General features: G+C 42.0%; 1 protein-coding gene across 4 annotated transcripts in view; it reads left to right on the forward strand.

The window, feature by feature from the left end:
- eno4 (enolase 4) overlaps positions 1-2,112 on the forward strand; it is a 100,805-nt gene extending 98,693 nt beyond the window's left edge. For all 4 annotated transcript variants that reach the window (XM_072239808.1, XM_072239811.1, XM_072239809.1 and 1 more), the window contains 2 exons: positions 1,012-1,129; positions 1,750-2,112. In XM_072239808.1, coding sequence (XP_072095909.1) covers positions 1,012-1,129; positions 1,750-1,838 — 207 coding nt within the window. In that variant the 3' untranslated portion in view covers positions 1,839-2,112. The remainder of the gene's footprint in view (positions 1-1,011; positions 1,130-1,749) is intronic.
- Positions 2,113-18,956: the final 16,844 nt, after the last annotated feature.

Here is an 18,956-nt window from a genome sequence, read left to right on the forward strand (position 1 = left end):
AGGAATCCGTACCACAGCATAAAAGCCAGGACCAACAGGCTCCGGGACAGCTTTTTCCACCAGGTCATCAGACTGATGAACTCATGCTGATTTGAGTGTACTCTATATCACATTAACTGTTCTGTTTATTATAAATTACTATGATTGTACATTGAGATGGAAATGTAACGAAAAGATTTTTACTCCTCATGTATGTAAAGAATGTAAGAAATAAAGTCAATTCAATTCACTATGACCTAACTTCATAGAATACAATTAGCAACTTTCTTACAAATAACTCATTCAGTTAAATCTTGCAGCTCAGTTTAGTTTAGCTGTTTTAAATCTATAGAACTAATTAATTGCAGCACCATATGTCATTACTATTCCTACAACAACCAGGGAAAATACAGTTGAAATTCAAACATCATTGTAGTAGTCAAGGTGAAAATGGTAGTTAAATCACGTACAATCAGAATTCTTCAAATGGCAGATCTAAATTACCATATACTTTGTTCAAACTTTTTTTCCGTTTTAGCTAACAATTGAATTCAGATTCAGAAGTTGTAGTTTAACCCATAATCTATGTTAATATTTCAGACCTATTTAGGACTCTAATTTTTATCACATTTATGTAAAAGATTTTAGAACTTGTAAAGAAAATATTTTGTGGTAAGCTTTTAAATCAGGTTTAGGTGCAAAGAATAGATAGTTACCCTGCTATTTCCATGCATTGTGCTTTTCAGTGAACTAATATCTGTCCATATCCTTTATGCTTCTAGTGAAAAATAATGAACAGGCCTTTCCTGTTTTAATGTGTTTTTTTATTTTACAATACAAATTATACATGCTAATAATGACAGTTCTTCTATTTGTTAATACTTACTTTAAGCTGGATACTGTTAAACTTCTTAGAATGAATTCCACTACACTTCCCCCCTCTCCCGCCCACCAACATCATTAACAGCTTTTGTCTATTTCAATTCCTAAAACTTCAAACTAACCACATTTGTTGGTTTTCATTCCCTTCAGGCTGTTGGTCTAGGGGCCAGGTTCATCAAACTGGGAGGTCTATGTCATGGAGAGCGGGTGGCAAAATACAACCGTCTGCTGGCCATTGAAGAAGAATTGGCTCAGAGGGGAGCATTGGGTATGAGCGGCTTCATTTTATTCCTTTTCAGCTTGCAGAGAATGGGAGACAAAGATTATGGGAGGAGTGACAGAAATTGCGCAGCTAGAGGGAATGAGAATCCTACGAGTCAGCAAATCACACTCTGTCCAAAAGAAAAGAAAGCATTTGCCAAAAGCTGCATTGGTCCATGTAACTGACAACTTAATGGTACTGGATGTACATAAATACCAATTGTCTTCAATCAGGAGGCTATATCTACAATCACTTCATTATTGTACTACCGAATTTAGTATTTCACATCAATAACCATCCCCTAAATTGAAAGCCGGCATTATTATAATGCTTTTCATTCTCCAAATGCTGTAAATGTTGAATAATTTTATTTTTCACTTAGTGTGTTCTCTATAAACTAGTGTTTATTTAAATGGTGAAATAGTGAGTGAAAATTGTAGCATATAAATGGTAGCTTAAATATATAAGAAATTTTATGAACTCATTAGTAATTTGGTTTGGTATATTTTTAAAAATCTGACATAAATTTAGGTGTTTATTTCTTATTTGCTAATACCACACAACAATAAATTCAAAGTATAATTTTGACAAACCCTACTTAACTGTAACTTACTTTTTTTAAATAGGTCAATCACCTCAACATCAATTTCCTGTCATTCGTGAAGAAGAGAAAGATCTTGATCCAGAAAAGACACAATCTAAGCAACTAAGTTGAACTACAGGCATATTGTTTAGGGCTTGAAGCAGTAACCTAATTGTCAAAAGATTTTATTTGAAGACAAGTGAAGAATTGTCCCAAACTAATGATGACACATATGAGGTGATTGTAGAAATTACTTCAGCTGATACTGCAGTTAATATTTTTATACATTCTTAATAGTAATCACCCAGTATATGAAGGCAATGCTAATTCACTACAAAATACGATATTTTTATAACTTTGTAAAACAGTTTAAAATAGAGAATTTTCCCTTTATTAAACTGGAGGAGTTTCTGAGTGAAGTTCCACTGTCATTTCATGTTGAAACCAATTAGCATTAATTACCATTGATCAGGTTCTCAAGTACATTTAAGACAAACATAAGCAGAGTTTCTAGAAAGTAATCTTGCATGGTTTGTGTCAATTCAGTATAATCATAACCAATTAATGGTGACTTAATATCTTAAGTGTTTTAAGTGTCTTTGATTGTGTATATGTTATAAAACTATTCATCTGCACAACTATTTCAGTTACATGAAACCCTCTATCATTAACTAAGTACCAGTTGCACATTGCACTTGATAGATAATAATCAGAAATCAATGTTTGCAGCAATATATGCAGGCTAAGAATGAACTGTGATTAGAAAATGCGTTTCCATATTCTAATATCATACACTTCATTTATTATACTGAACAAGCAACAGATCTTATAGTTTTGCATTCCCTATTAAAAACAAACTTACATTAAGTTTATTCATATTTACAGTGTGTAAACTTAACACAATTTTAATAGTGATAGCGTCCCTCTTGTCTTCACCACCTATCACCCCATCAGCCTTCACATCCAATGCATTATCCTCCACTACCGCCACCTACAAAGGGATCCTACCACTAAACAGACCTTTACCTCCCCACCGCTTTCCACAGGAATCTCTCCCTCCCCACTAATCTCCCTCTAGGCACTTATCCCTGCAAGAGACTTAAGTGCCACACCTGCCCAAATGTCTCACCTCCATTCAGGGCCCCAACAGTCCTTCCAGGTAAGGTAACACCACCTGTGAATCTGCTAGGGTCATCTATTGTATCCAGTGCTCCCAATGCAGCCTCCTTTACATTGGCGAGACTTGTCATAAATTGGGACACTGCTTTTTCGAGCACCTATGCATCATCTGCCACAAGCAGGACTTCCTGGTGGCCAAATATTTTAATTCCAATTCCCATTCCACTGTGTTCATCCATGGCCTCCTCTTATGCCAAGATGAGACCACCCTCAGGATGGAGGAGCAAAATCTTATATGCCATCTGCTGTCCTCCAACCTGATGGCATGAATATTGATTTCTCCCTCCAGTGAACAAATTACCCCCCCACCCCATTCTTCACTCTGACCTTTTACTTCTTCTCACCTGACTATTGCTTCCCCCTGTGTCCCCTCCTCCTTCCCTTTCTCCCATGATCCATTCTCCACTCCTATCTGATTCTTTGTTCTCCAGCTCTTGCCCTTTCCCACTCCTGGCTTCACCTATCACTTTTCAGCTAGCCTCTTTCCCCTCCCCCACCTTTTTATTCAGGCATCTTCCTTCTCAGCCTGAAACGTCAACTGTTTATTGCAACACTCACAACATGCTGGAGGAACTCAGCAGGTCAGGCAGCATCCGTGGAAACGATCAGTCGACGTTTCGGGCCGGAATCCTTCGTCAGGCCCGAAACGTCGACTGATCGTTTCCACGGATGCTGCCCGATCTGCTGAGTTCCTCCAGCGTGTTGTGAGTGCTGCTTTGCCCCCAGCATCTGCGATTATTTTGTGTCAACTGTTTATTCTTTTCCATTGTTGCATTTTATGTGTTTCCATTTTTACATATGTTCATAAGTTATTTTTGTCCAAGTCAGAAAAAAGACAAAGGTCTCTGGATATTGTAACCATACCTTGACAGTATTATAATGAATAGCATCAAATGCACAGAAGACTGAAAAAAAAAGAAAAATTACAAAGTGAGCAAGAGGAAACTATTTCTGCTATTTGCAGTAATAAGCATATGTTTGTAGTTTAAACTTTGGAATTTAATAATGTTAGGAGAGTTTGTTTGTTCATTTGTCTACAGGCCAGGGGTTCATAGCTCAGGGACAGCCTGTACAGCTGGAGATGCAAGAGACTACAGATGCTGGAATCTGAAGCACACAAAGCACTTGAGGAAATCAGTAGGTCAGGCAGCATCCATGAAGAGAGATGGAGTTTCCTTATAAAGTCTTGATCTGGAACATCAACTGTCCATTTCCTTCCAGAGATGCTGCCTGATTGACTGGTTTTCTCCAGTGCTTTGTGTATTCTGCCTATATGGCTGTTGCTCTCTACTTTCCTATTGCAAAATAATTTTTTACTTAAGCTCAGTTTCCTCTCCTGATTTTTATGTTTAATTTTGTAACTAAAAGCAAAGTCAGTTTTTTCACTACAGGGAAGCAGTAATGAGTAAAATTATCAGTCATTCTGTTTCAGGCTTGTTTGAAGGGTGAATGTCAACAGGGAGATCAAAGAAAGAAGATTGCTACCGAATGTTTTATGTTTCCTGAAAAGTTAAGGAGGATTTTTTTCTCTTTGTGACTGTTTTTCTGAACTAATAACCATATGTGCTATCTCCAACAACACACACAGCTTACGGCAAGGTCTGCACACATTCACAGACTTCAAAGCTAAACGCAGTGGCGCTGCCAACATCGCTGCCTCTCTCCCAGATGAGCTATCTCTTTTTTATGCTAGGTTCAATGTCGACAACACTGAGCCCCTGAGGACAGCCGATGCAACCTGCACCTTGATCCTCTCTGAGGCTGAAGTACACAGGTGTTTCCAACAAGTAGATAGCTGCAAGGTTGTGGGAGCGGACGGTGTCCCAGGGTGGGTACTCAGAATGTGCACGGCACAACTAGCAGGTGTGTTTGCAGACATTTTTGATCTCTCCCTCTCCCAGTGTTGAGAGCCCTCCTGCTTCAGAACATCCACCATTGTCACTGTACATTGATTGGCCTTACTTCAAATAATAACGAGACAACCTACAGAGAAGAAATCATTATCCTGACACAGTTGTGTCAAAAAAACAACCTTTCCATCAATGTCGCAAAAACAAAGGAGCTGGTTGTGGCTTACAGGAGGAACGGAAACAGGCTAACCCCTGTTGACATCAATGGATCTGGGGATGAGAGGGTGGACAGCTTCAAGTTCCTTGGTATACACATCACGAGAATCTCACTTGGTCTGTACGTACCGGCTGTTTGGTGAGAAAAGCACACTAGCGCCTCTTTCAGCTCAGATGGTTAAAGAAATTTGACGAGTCCCTAAATTCTACAGGGGCACAATTAAGAGCATCCTGACTGGCTGTATCACTGCCTGGTATGGAAATTGTACTTCCCTCAACCGCAGGACACTGCGGAGAGTGGTGCAGATGGATAATGAGCTTATCATTACTCAGGACAAGTTCCACAAATTCACCATCCTCTGGCAAAAGAAATTTGTCCGCACTTCTGTTTTAAATGGATGTCCCTCTATTCTGAGGCTGTGCCTTCTTGTCCTAGACTCTCCCACCATGGGAAACTCCTTTCCACATCTACTCTGTATAGGCATTTCAACAATTAAAATGTTTCAATGATATCCCTCCTCATCTTTCTAAATTCCAGTGAGTATGGGCCCAGAGCCATCAAACAGTCCTCATATGTTAACCCTTTCATTCCCGGAATCATCCTTGTGAATCTCTTCTGAACCCTCTTCAATGGCAGCACATCTTTTCTTATATAAGGAGCCCAAAACTATTCACAACAGTCAAGGTGAGGCCTCACCAGTGCCTTATAAAGCCTCAGCATCACATCCCTGCTATTATATTCTAGACTTCTTGAAATGAATGCTAACATTGCATTTGCCTTCCTCACCACCGACTTAACCTGCAAGTTAACCTTTAGGGTGTTCTGCCGAAGTCCCTTTGCATCTCTGATTTTTGGAATTTCTCCCCATTTAGAAAAGAGTCTGCACATTTATTTCTTCTATCAAAATGCATGACCATGCATTTTCCAACATTATATTTCATTTGCCACTTTCTTGCCCAATCTCCTAATATGTCTAAGACCTCCTGCAGCCTTACCATTTCCTCAACACTATCTGCACCTCCACCAATCTTCGTAGCATCTGCAAACTTGGCAACAAAGCCATCTATTCCATCATCTAAATCATTGATTTACAGCATAAAAAGCAGTCCCAACATCGACCTCTGCAGACACCAATAGTCATTTGTTGCCAACCAGTAACGAATGCTCTTATTCCCACTCGCTACCTCCTACAAAACAGCCAATGCTCTAACCATGCGAGTAACTTTTCTGTAATAACATGGGTTCTTAACCTGGTAAGCAGCCTCATGTGTGGCACCTTGTGAAAAGGTATTCTGAAAATCCAAATATACACCATAAGACATAGGAGCAGAATTAGGCCACCTGGCACATGGAGTCTGCTCCGTCATTTAATCATGGCTGATCCCTTTTTCTATCTCATCCTCAATCCCAGTTCCTGGCCTTCTCCCCGTAACCCTTGATGCCATGTCCAATCATGAACCTATCAATCTCTGATTTAAATACACCCAATGACCTGGCCTCCACAGCTGCATGTGGCAACAAATTCCACAAATTTACTACCCTTCAGCTAAAGTAATTTCTCTGCATCTCTGTTTTGAAAGAGTGCCCCTCTAGTCTGAGGCTGTGCCCTCTTGTCCTAGACTTTCCCACCATGGGAAACATCCTTTCCACATCTAGGCCTTTCAATATTCAAAAGATTTCAATGAGATTCCCCCGCTCATTCTTCTGAAGTCCAGCAAGTACAGACCCAGAGCCATCAAACATTCCTTGTATGATAACCCTTTCATTCCTGGAATTATCCTTGTGAGTTTCCAATGGCCCCTCTCCAATGCCAGCACATCTTCTCTGAGATGAGGGGCCCAAAACTGTTCCCAATACTGGTGAGGCCTCACTAGTGCCTTATAAAGCCTCAGCATCACATCCCTGCTCTTGTATTCTAGACCTCTTGAAATGAATGCTAACATGGCATTTGCCTTCCTCACCACTGACTCAACCTGCAAGTTGACCTTCAGGGTGTTCTGCACAAGGACTCCAAGTCCCTCTGCATCTCAGATTCCTGGATTTTTTCCCCATTTAGAAAATAGTCCACACATTTATTTCTACTACCAAATATGCATGACCGTGCATTTTCCAACACTTATTTCATTTCCCACTTTCTTACCCATTCTCCTTAACTAAGTCCTTCTGCATACTACCAGTTTCCTTAATACTACCTGCCCCTCCACCAATCTTTGTATCATCTGCCAACTTGGCAGCAAAGTCATCTATTCCATCATCTAAATCATTTATATACAGGTGTACAGCATAAAAAAGAAGTGGTCCCAACACCGACCCCTGCAGAACACCACTAGTCACTGGCAGCCAACCAAAAAAGGATCCTTTAATCCTACTCACTGCCAATACTCCAACCATGCTAGTAACTTTCCTGTAATTCCATGGGCTCTTAACTTGGTAATGTGTGGCACCTGTCAAAGGCCTTCTGAAAGTCCAAATATACAACATCCACTACATCCCCTTTATTTATCCTACTTGTAATCTCCTCAAAGAATTCCAACAGCTTCGTCAGGCAGGATTTCCCCTGAAGGAAACCATGCTGAATTTGTACTGTCTTGTCCTGTGTCACCAAGTACTCCATCACCTCATCCTTAACAATTGATTCTAACATCTTCCCAGCCACTAAGGTCATGGTAACTGGTCTATCCTTTCTGCTGCCTTCCTCCTTCCTTAAACAGTGGAGTGTCATTTACACTTTTCTAGTCCTCTGGCATCATACCAGACTCCAATGATTTTTGAAAGATCATTTCTAATGCCACCACAATCTCTAATGCTACCTCTTTTAGGACCATAGGGTGCAGTTCATCTGGTCTGGGTGACATATACCTTTAGGTCTTTCAGATTTTTGAGCACCTTCTGTCTTGTAATGGTAACTGTACCTACTTCTCTTCCTTCACATACTACAACATCAGGCATACTGCTAGTGTCTTCAACATTGAAGACTGATGCAAAACACTCATTTAGTTCATCAACATCTTGTCCCCCATTATTATTTCTCCTGCTTCACTTTCAAGTGGTCTTATATCCACGCTCATTGCTCTTTTTTTTTTAAAAACGTATTGGAAAAAACTTTTACTATCCGCTTTGATATTATTTGCTAGCTTGCTTTCATATTTCATCTTTTCCCTTCTAATGATTTTTAGTTGCTCTCTGTAGGTTTTTAAAAACTTCCCAATCCTCTATCTTCCCACTAATTTTTGCTGTGTGGTGTGCCCTTTCTTTTGCTTTCATAATATCTTTGACTTACCTTGTCAGCCGAGGTTGTACTATTTTACCACTTGAGTATTTCTTCATTTCTGGAATACACATGTCCTGCACCTTCCTCATTTTTCCTGGAAACGCACGCCATTGCTACTCTGCTGGCAACTCCTCTCTCATACCACTGTAATTTCCACTGAAACACTGCTACACCCAGACTTTACTTTCTCTCTATCAAATTGCAAGTTGAACTCAATCATATTTTGATCACTGGGTCCTAAGGGTTCTTTGACTTTAAGCTTCCTAATCGCCTCTGGTTCATTACATAACACCCAATCCAGTATAACAGATCCCCTGGTAGACTCAACGACAAAGCGCTCTAAAAAGCTATCTCTTAGGCTTCAATAAACTCACTCTCGAGATACATTACCAACTTGATTTTCCCAATTGACTTGCATATTAAAATCACAGTGTCCTTTTGACTCGCCTTTTCTATTACCTGTTGTAACCTGTGGTCCACCTCCTCTCCACTGTTGGGATGCCTGTATATAACTGCCTTCAACGTCCATTTACCTTTGCAGTTTCTTAACTCAACCCACAAGGATTCAACATCTTCCGATCCTACGTCACATCTTTCTACTGATTTGATGCCATTCTTCACCATTAGAGGCACACTACCCCCTCTGCCTGCCTTCCTATCCCTCCAATATAACATGTAACCTTGGAGATTCAGCTCCCAATTACAACCATCCTTCAGCCAAGATTAAGTGATGGCCACAACATCATACCTGGCATTCTGTAATAGCACGACAAGATCATCCACCTTATTTCTTATACTACACGTATTCAGATACAACACCTTGAAACATAGAAACATAGAAAATAGGTGCAGGAGTAGGCCATTCGGCCCTTCGAGCCTGCACCGCCATTTATTATGATCATGGCTGATCATCCAACTCAGAACCCTGCACCAGCCTTCCCTCCATACCCCCTGATCCCCGTAGCCACAAGGGCCATATCTAACTCCCTCTTAAATATAGCCAATGAACTGGCCTCAACTGTTTCCTGCGGCAGAGAATTCCACAGATTCACCACTCTGTGTGAAGAAGTTTTTCCTAATCTCGGTCCTAAAAGGCTTCCCCTTTATACTCAAACTGTGACCCGTATTTGAGTACTGTATTTCCTATCTTTTCCAATTTTGCATCCCTAATTATTTGATACTCTGCCTGTTGGCTTCAACTAAGTCCCATCACCTGCCTGCTTTTCCTGACAATCTGACTGCACGCTATTTTTACTTTTTTATCATCCGTCCTATCCTGAATCCCTTCACTCCGGTTGCTACGCTTCCCCCCCCCCACCACCAAATTAGTCCCCAACAGCTCTAACAAACCTGCCCGCAAGAATATTGGTCCCCCTCAGGTTCAGGTGCAACCCATTACTTTTGAACAGGTCATACCTCCCCCAGAGTATACCTTCCCTCCCCTAGTGGAATATTCACTGCATCTCCTTTATCTATCCTACTTGTAATCTCCTCAAAGAATTCCAAAAGCTAGATTTTCACTGAAGGAAACCATGCTGACTTTGTCCTATTTTGTCCCGTGTCACTAAGTACCCCATGACCTCATCCCTAACAATTGACTCCAACATCTTCCCAACCACTGAGGTCAGGCTAACTGGACTATAATTTCCTTTCTGCTGCCTCACTCCTTTCTTAAAGAGTAGAGTGACATTTGCTATTTTTCAATCCTCTGGTACCATGCCAGAGTCCAATGATTCTTGAAAGATCATTACTAGTGCCTCCACAATCTCTACCACTACCTCTTTCAGAACACTAAGGTGCAGTTCCTCTGGTCTTGGTTACTTATTTACCTTCTGATCTTTCAGCTTTTTGAGCACCTTCTCCCTTGTAATCGTGTAATGACCTGGGAAAGGTCTCACTGCTAATGTAATGGTTTTTCTGTAACGCTGGCCAATGAGGGGAGGTGTTTTTCTTTCTTGCGGGCCCAAGAGAAGCTTTCATGGTCTTTTGTTCAGTGGAAGATGGAGAGAGAAGATACCAAAACGGGGAAGTCATAGACTGCAGGACATAGTGGACCTGGAATGGGGTGAGGAGTCGACGACACCTGGGGGAAATCGATAGAGAACAAAGAGACAGGAAAACAGTGAGCTCCAACGTTTCACAGTAGACTGTTTCATGAGAATGGGCCCTTCCCTATTTTGTTTTCTTTACTAACCCTATAGTCAAATTAGGAATTATAAAGCTCAGCCATTTAATTGCATATTGTGTACTGTTTGTTACTTCCTGATACTGATTTGTAACAGGGGAGCACATCATACAGCATCCACCCAAACAAGATTTCTCAAGTTTGGCGAGGCCAGAAGCTGTCTTCTCCTAGTCAAACCTGAGGGTTACAATAGTAACTGCACTCACTTCTCTTCCCACACAGCTTTCAGCACCTGGCACACTGCTAGTGTCTTCCACAGTGAAGGCTAATCCAAAATACTCATTTAGTTTATCTGCCATCTCCTTGTCTCCCATTATTATATCTCCAGCCTCCATTTCAAGTGGTCCTATATCCACTCTCATCTCTCTTTTATTTTTTTAATATACTTGAATAAATTTTTTCTATCCAGCTTGGTATTGTTTGCTAACTTGCTTTCACATTTCATCTTTTCCCTCCTAATGACTCTTTTTGTTGCTTTCTATAGGTTTTTAAAAGCTTCCTAATCCTCTGTGTTCCCACTAATCTTTGCTTTTTTGTATGTCTTCTCTATTGCTTTTACATCAGCTTTGACTTTCCTTCTCAGCTACAGTAGTACAATTTTGCCATTTGAATATTTCTTTGTTTTTGGAATACATCTATCTGTATCATCCTTATTTTTCCCAGAAACTCAAGCCATTGCTGCTCTGCTGTCATCCTGCCAGCATCTCCTTCCAATTTACTTTGGCCAAATCCTCTCTTATACCACTGTAATTTCTTTTACTCACTGAAATACTGCTATGTCACACCTTACTTCCTCCCTATCAAATTTCAAGTTGAATTCAATCATATTGTGATCACTGATAACTAAGGGTTTCTTTACCATAGAACCTACAGCACAGAAACTGGCCTTTTGGCCCTTCTTGGCTGTGCCGAACCATTTTCTGCCTAGTCCCACTGACCTGCATACGGACCATATCCCTCCATACACCTCCCATCCATGTATCTGTCCAATTTATTCTTAAATGTTAAAAACGAACCCGCATTTACCACCTCGTCTGGCAGCTCATTCCATACTCCCACCACTCTCTGTGTGAAGCCCCCACTAATGTTCCCTTTAAACCTTTCCCCCCTCACCCTTAACCCATGTCCTCTGGTTTTTTTACCTCCCTGATCGCCTCCAGTTCATTACATAACACCCAATCCAGTATAGCTGATCCCCTTGTAGACTCAATGACAAACTGCTCTAAAAGCCCATCTTGTAGGCATTCAACAAAAATCACTGTCTTGGGATCTATTACCAATGTGATTTTCCCAATCTACCTGTATGTTAAAATCTCCCATGACTATCATAACATTGCCGTTTTGACCCACCTTTTCTATTTCCCATTGTAATCTGTAGTCCAGTTCTCAGCTACCGTTTGGAGGCCTGTATATAACTGTCAACAGAGCCCCTTTACCCTTGCACTTTCTTAACTCGACCAACAAGAATTCAACATCTTCTGATCCTACGTCACATCTTTCTAATTATCTGATATCATTCTTTACCAGCAGAGCCACACCACTCCCTCTGCCTACCTTCCTATCCCTCTGATACAATGTGTAACCTTAGATATTCAACTCCTAATTGCAACCATCCTTCAGCCACAATTCAGTGATTGCCCCAACATCATACTTGACAATCCGTTATAGTGCAGCAAGAACATCCACCTTATTTCTTATACTCCATGCATTGAGAAATAATGCTCTGAGTACTGAATTTACTTCCCTCTTTTTGATTCTGCATCCCTAATGCACTGATACCCACACTGCTGCCTGCAATTTTGTCCTATCATATGCCTGCCCTTCCTGACAGTCTGACTGGATGCTTTCTTCATTTTTTTACCATCCATCCTATCCTGAGTCCTTTCACTCCAGTTCCAGTCCCCCCTGCCAAATTAGTTTAACCCTCCCCAAAAGTTCTAAGATACCTGCCCGAAGAATATTGGTCCCCCTCGGGTTCAGGTGCAACCTGTCCCTTTTGTACAGGTCATACCTACCTCAGAAAAGATCCCAATGATCCAAGAACCTGAAGCCGTGCCCCCTGCATGAGCTTATCAGCCACACATTTATCTGCCAAACTATCCTGTTTCTACCCTCACTGTTGCATGGCACAAGTTGCAGTCCAGAAATTACTACTTTGGAGGTCCTGTTTCTCATCTTTCTGCCTAGATCTCTAAATTCCCTCTTCGGGATCTCATTGCTTTCTCTTCTTATGTCATTTGTAACAACATGTACCAAGACATCTGGCTGCTCTCCCTCCCTCTCCTAAATGCTGTGGACGCAATCTGAGCCATCCCTGACAATGGCACCTAGAGGTAACGTACCATTTGAGTGTCCCATTCACATCCACAGAATCTGCTGTCTGTTGCTCTATTGAATACCCCATCATTACCATTCTCCTCCCTCTTTCTCTTCTGTACCACGTACCCATGCTCAGTGCCAGTAATCTGGTATCTGTGGCATTTGCCTTGGAGATCATTCTGCACAACAGTGTCCAAAACATTATACTCGTTATTGAGGGGTACTCTGCCTATTCACCTTACCATTTCTTCTCCTGACAATCACCCAGCTACCCACCTCGTACAACTTAGGGATGACTACTTCCCTGCAACTCTGATCAATACTCTCCCGTACAAGCTGACGGTCATCCAATTGCTGCTCCAGATCCCTAACACAGTCTTCACGGAGCTGCAGCTGGATGCACTTCACACAGATGTAGTTCCTTGGGAGATTCTGAGTCTCCCAGGCCTCCAACGTCCAGCATGAAGAACACACACCGGCCATTTAAACTACACAGTAAGAAAAAGCGAAAACTTGCAGAAACTTGGATGGACAACTTGCCCAGAGCCAGCACTTCTTCCGAGCCAAAGCCTAACACTCCCACTCTCATCACTGGCCCACTCCCAACAATGGCTGATCCCCTTATCCCCTCTGTACTTTTATTTACTCCTCTCTACACTGCTCCTGCTGACCTGTGAGAAACCTCCTCACTGTACGCTACTCCCATTGCTGATTGGGCAGCTGGAATGACCACCCTCTGGCTAAAAGAATCCTTTCTTAGATAAGGGGCCCAAAACCACTCAATCCTCAAATGTGGCCTCACCAGTGCCTTATAAAGCCTCAGCATTGCAATCTTGATTTTTATATTCTTGTCCTCTGGAAATAAATGTTAACATTGCATTTGCTTTTCTTACCACCAACTCGACCTGCAAGTTAACCTTTAGGGAATCCTGCACTAGAACTCCAAAGACACTTTGCATCTTGGATTTTTTTAAAATTTTCTCCCTGTTTAGAAAATAGTCTATGCTTTTATTCCTTCTACCAAAGTGCATGACCATATATTTCCCGACACTGTATTCCATCTGCCATTTCTTTGCACATTCTCCTATCCCATCCCTTTTGCAACTTCCTTGCTTCCTCAACACTACCTGCCCCTCCACCTATCTTCATATCATCTGCTAACTTAGCCACAAACCCATGAATTCTATCATTCGAATCATTGATGAATAATGTAAAACAAAACATCCCAACGCTAACTGGTAGCGAACCAGAAAAGGCTCCCTTTATTACCAGTCTTTGCCTCCTACCAATTAGCCAATACTCTCTCCATGCTGGTATTTTTCCAGTTACACCATGGGCTCTTGTTAAACAGCCTTCTGTGCACCACCACGTCAAATACCTTCTGAAAGTCCAACGATTTTCCTTTCTCTATCCTGCTTGTTATTTCATCAAAGAATTCGAATAGATTTGTTAAGCAAGATTTTCCCCTTAGAAAGTAGGCATTTGGTCTTTTTTATCATGTGCCTCCAAAGTATCCTGAGATCTCATTCTTAACAATTAACATCTTCCCAACCACTGAGGTCAGGCTAACTGGCCCATAATTGCTTTCTTCTACCTCCCTCTCTCCCTTTTTGAAGAGTGGAATGATAATTGCAATTTTCTAGTTTCTTGGACTATTCCAGAATCAAGTCCTATTAATGGTAAGACTCTTGGCAGTGTGGAGGATCAGAGGGATCTTGGGGTCCGAGTCCATAGGACACTCGAAGCTGCTGTACAGGTTGACTCTGTGGTTAAGAAAGCATACTGTGCATTATCCTTCGTCAATTGTGGGATTGAGTTTAAGAGCCGAGAGGTAATGTTGCAGCTATATAGGACCCTAGTCAGACCCCACTTGGAGTACTGTGCTCGATTCTGGTCACCTCACTACAGGAAGTACATGGAAACTGTAGAAAGAGTGCAGAGGCAATTTACAAGGATGTTGCCTGGATTGGGGAGCGTGCCTTATGAGAATAGGGTGAGTGAACTCGGCCTTTTTTCCTTGGAGCGACTGAGGATGAGAGGTGATCTGATAGAGGTGTATAAGATGATGAGAGGCATTGATTGTCTGGATAGTCAGAGGCTTCTTCCCAGGGCTGGAATGGCTAGCACAAGAGGGCTCAGTTTTAAGGTGCTTGGAAGTAGGTACAGAGGAGATGGCAGGGGTAATTTTTTTTTCACCGAGAGTGGTGAGTGTGTGGAATGGGCTGCCGAATGGGTGGTAGAGGTAGATACGATAGGGTCTTTAAAGAGACTCCTGGACAGGTGCACGGAGCTCAGAAAAATAGAGGGCTATGGGTAACCCTAGGTAATTTCTAAGGTAAGGACATGTTTGGTAAAGCTTTGTGGGCCGAAGGGCCTGTATTGTGCTGTAGGCTTTCTATGTTTTCTATGTTTCTAAGTGATCCTTGAAGGATCATTCCTAATGCTTCCATAATCTCTTCAGCTCCTTTTTTCAGATGGTTGAAGAAGTTTGGTATGGGCTCCCAAATCATAAGAGCTTTCTACAGTGACACAATTGAGAGCATCTTGACTGGCTGCATCACTGCCTGGTATGGGAACTGTACTTCCCTCAATTGCAGGACTCTGCAGAGAGTGGTACAGACAGCCCAGCACATCTGTAGATGTGAACCTCCCACTATTCAGGACATTTACAAAGACAGGTGTGTATAAAGGGCCCAAAGGATCATTGGGAACCCAAATCACCCCAACCATGAGGTTTTCCAGCTGCTACCATCCGGGAAATGCTACCAAAGCACAAAAGCCAAGACCAACAGGCTTTGTGACAGCTTCTTCCACCAGGCCATCGGACAGATTAATTCATGCTGACACAACTGTATTTCTATCTTATATTGACTTTCCTGTTGTACATAATATTTATTATACATGACTATAATTGCACATTGCACATTTAGAGGAAATGTAACAAAGATTTATAATCCTCATGTATATGAAGGATGTAAGCAATGAAGTCAATTCAATTCAGTTCATACTGTGCATTCAGTAAGAGAAAAAATTATTCCATATCTAAAATTTTGGGATAGCGATTCTTTTTGGTATAAATGTAAATAATAGCTATTTAATATTTAACATACAGTGATCAATACAGATTTGCATGATTTACTCAATTGCCTGTAGAGCCGTCACCTGCCATTCTGATTCTCTGTCCCACCCCCACAATGACCACTTAATCTTTGGCAATATTGGGCAACATAAACCAAGAACAGCTCATCTTTCATCTGGGCAAGTTGTAGCCCTCATTACTGATTTAGCAATTTCAGGTAATCACTTTTTCCTCCTTTTACAGCTATGATTATATCTCTCTTCCAATTGGTTTACCTTTTCCTCCCACTCTTCTGTCTCTAACAATTGGCTGTAAAGTTGTTGTTAAATTGATAATTTTGGTTTGCACCATATCATTAACATTCCTTTTGTTTTCTTCACACTTTTCCCCTCATCAATTTAAAGTTTCCTTTTATTTCACTCTTTTCCAGATTTGGCGACAGATTTCTACTCGCTTTCTTAGCCCCACCTCCTCCCAATAGATGTTAATTGACCTCCAGAGAGCTTCAGAGTTTTATGTATCTGTTTTGAATTTACAGCCTCTGCAGTTTATTGCTCCAGCGAACACAGAGCATTCTTGCTTTTAACCACAATACGTTTCTGTTTGCATCACAATACTGTACAAATTATAGGTAAATATGGCCCTTCGTCATTGTTCAAAGAAAATGTTGCATATATGGATAATGAAATACCAACTACATTCTCACAGTAGGGGACTTGCATTAGAGTATGGCAGCAATCCAGGTACTGATGGATTGCCAAAACACACTTTAATAAGTGCTTTCAGCTACTATTTTTGATTGAGAAAGATCAAACTATAATTCATCTACACTACTCAACACTTCTCCATTCAAAAGAACCCTGGACCTTGTTATGCTAAAAAATAAGTGCAAGCATTATAAATAGGTCAGTTACTATATATTCTGACAAGCAATACAGTTTTACATGCAGTGGTTTTTGAAAATGTGGACTATCTCTTTAAGACCACAAGACATAGGAGCAGAATTAGGCCATTTGCCCTTCGAGTTTGGTCTTCCAGTTCATCATGACTGATCCATTCAACCCCATTCTCCTGCCTTCTCCTTGTAACCTCACGCACTGACTAATCAAGAACCTAGCAATCTCCACCTTAAATACACCCAATGACCTGGCCTTGGTTGATTATAGGAAGGTCTTTGGCATTTTGCAACAATATCATATGGTCGCTGTGGTTCGGAAAAAGGGGAAAAACAAAACCATCAGCTAATTTCCTGCTTGTGTCACTGCATGAATTCTCAAAGAAGCAAATCAGTTGAAAATATAAGACCATAAGATATAGGAGCAGAAGTAGGCCATTGGCCCATCGAGTCTGCTCTGCCATTCCATCATGGCTGATCCAATTCTTCCAGTCACCCCCACTCCCCTGCCTCCTCCCCATACCCTTTGATGCCCTGGCTAATCAAGAACCTATCTATCTCTGCCTTAAATGCACCCAATGATTTGGCCTCCATAGCTGCTCATGGCAACAGATTCCACAGATGTACCACCCTCTGAGTAATTTCTCTGTATCTCTGCTAAAAATGGACATCCTTCAATCCTGAAGTCGTGCCCACTTGTCCTGAACTCCCCTACCATGGGAAATAACTTTGACACACCTAATCTGTTCAGGCCTTTTAACATTCCAAATATTTCTATGAAATCCCCCCTCATTCTCCTGAAATCCAGCAAATACAGCCCAAGAGCTGCCAGATGTTCCTCATATGGTAAACCTTTCATTCCTGGAATCATTCTTGTGAATCTTCTCTGAACCCTCTCCAATGTCAGTGTATCCTTTCTAAAATAAGGAGCCCAAAACTGCACACAATACTCTTAAGTGTGGTCTCACATTGTTCCAAGGAACAGGGTGAACTCAGATGCAGGATACAGGCACGGGAATTGAGTTCGGATGCAGATGAGGGTGTGGGGGTGGCTGGAGCTGAACGGCAAACAGGGTGAACAGGAAAGCAGGAGGCAGGCAGAACTTATCTTGACACGGAGCATAGAAAGACAAGCGGTAGGCAATACTTTTCTTGACACGGAGAGACAGAGTTACACAGGTAAACCTTGGTACTGAAGTAAGACTTAGAATGTTATATGGTTATATGGTTGTTAATACTTATCTTGACACGGAGAGACAGGTAATCCTCGGTGCTGAAGTAAAACTTAGAATCCTTATCTTGACACGGAGAGACAGAGTTACCCAGGTAAACCTTGGTACTGAAGTAGAACTTAGAATACACAATCCTAAGCGGCCAGGAATGTTAATTACCACACTGGCTAAACAACTATCTGGCAACGAGTGGATGCAAAGCTGAGGTTTTAGGCTGCAGGTCTTGATGAGAACCAGGTGTGTCGCCATCACAGGGAATTAGGAGAAAATGGGGACTTCATGGTCGGGACCATGACAGTACACCCCCACTCAATGGGAGTCTCCAGGCGAATCACAAGGCTTGTCTGGATTGTTGCGATGGAAACCTCGGATGGGGGAAGGGTCCAAGATGAAGGAGCGGGGAATCCAGGTGCGCTCCTCAGGACCGTATCCCTCCCAATCAACCAGCTACTGGAGACCCCTGCCTCAGTGGCGTACATCCAGTATTCGCTGGACGGTGTACACTGGGTGATCGTCAATGACCCAGGCGGGTGGAGGAGGTTCAGCAGGAGGGCACAAAGGGCTGACAGACATGGGTTTCAGTTGAGAGACATGGAACATGGGATGAACGTGCATAGATCTGGGCAGTTTGAGTTTGACCACCGAGAGGTTGAGGAGGCTCTCAATTTCGAATGGTCCGATGTAATGAGGGTTGAGTCGCTTGGATTCATTCTTGAGGGGGATGTCTTTTGAAAAGAGCCAAACCTTCTGACCAGGCCGATAGTTGGGCACTAAAATTTGGTGGTGATCGGCGATCCTCCGGTTGCGGTCGGCTGAGCGAGCAACCTGCCAGACCTTGCGGCACCGGCGGAGATGGGCCTGAACTGAAGGCACAGCGATGTCATCTTCATGTGTGGGAAACAGAGGGGGTTGATAACCAAGGGGGCATTCAAAGGGAGACATTCCGGTAGCGGCGCTGACCAGGCAGTTGTGGGCGTACTCCACCCAAGTGAGATGGGTGCTCCAGGATGATGGGTTGTTGGT

This window comes from Mobula birostris, chromosome 21 (genome assembly GCF_030028105.1).
Source record: "Mobula birostris isolate sMobBir1 chromosome 21, sMobBir1.hap1, whole genome shotgun sequence".
Taxonomy (NCBI): domain Eukaryota; kingdom Metazoa; phylum Chordata; class Chondrichthyes; order Myliobatiformes; family Myliobatidae; genus Mobula; species Mobula birostris.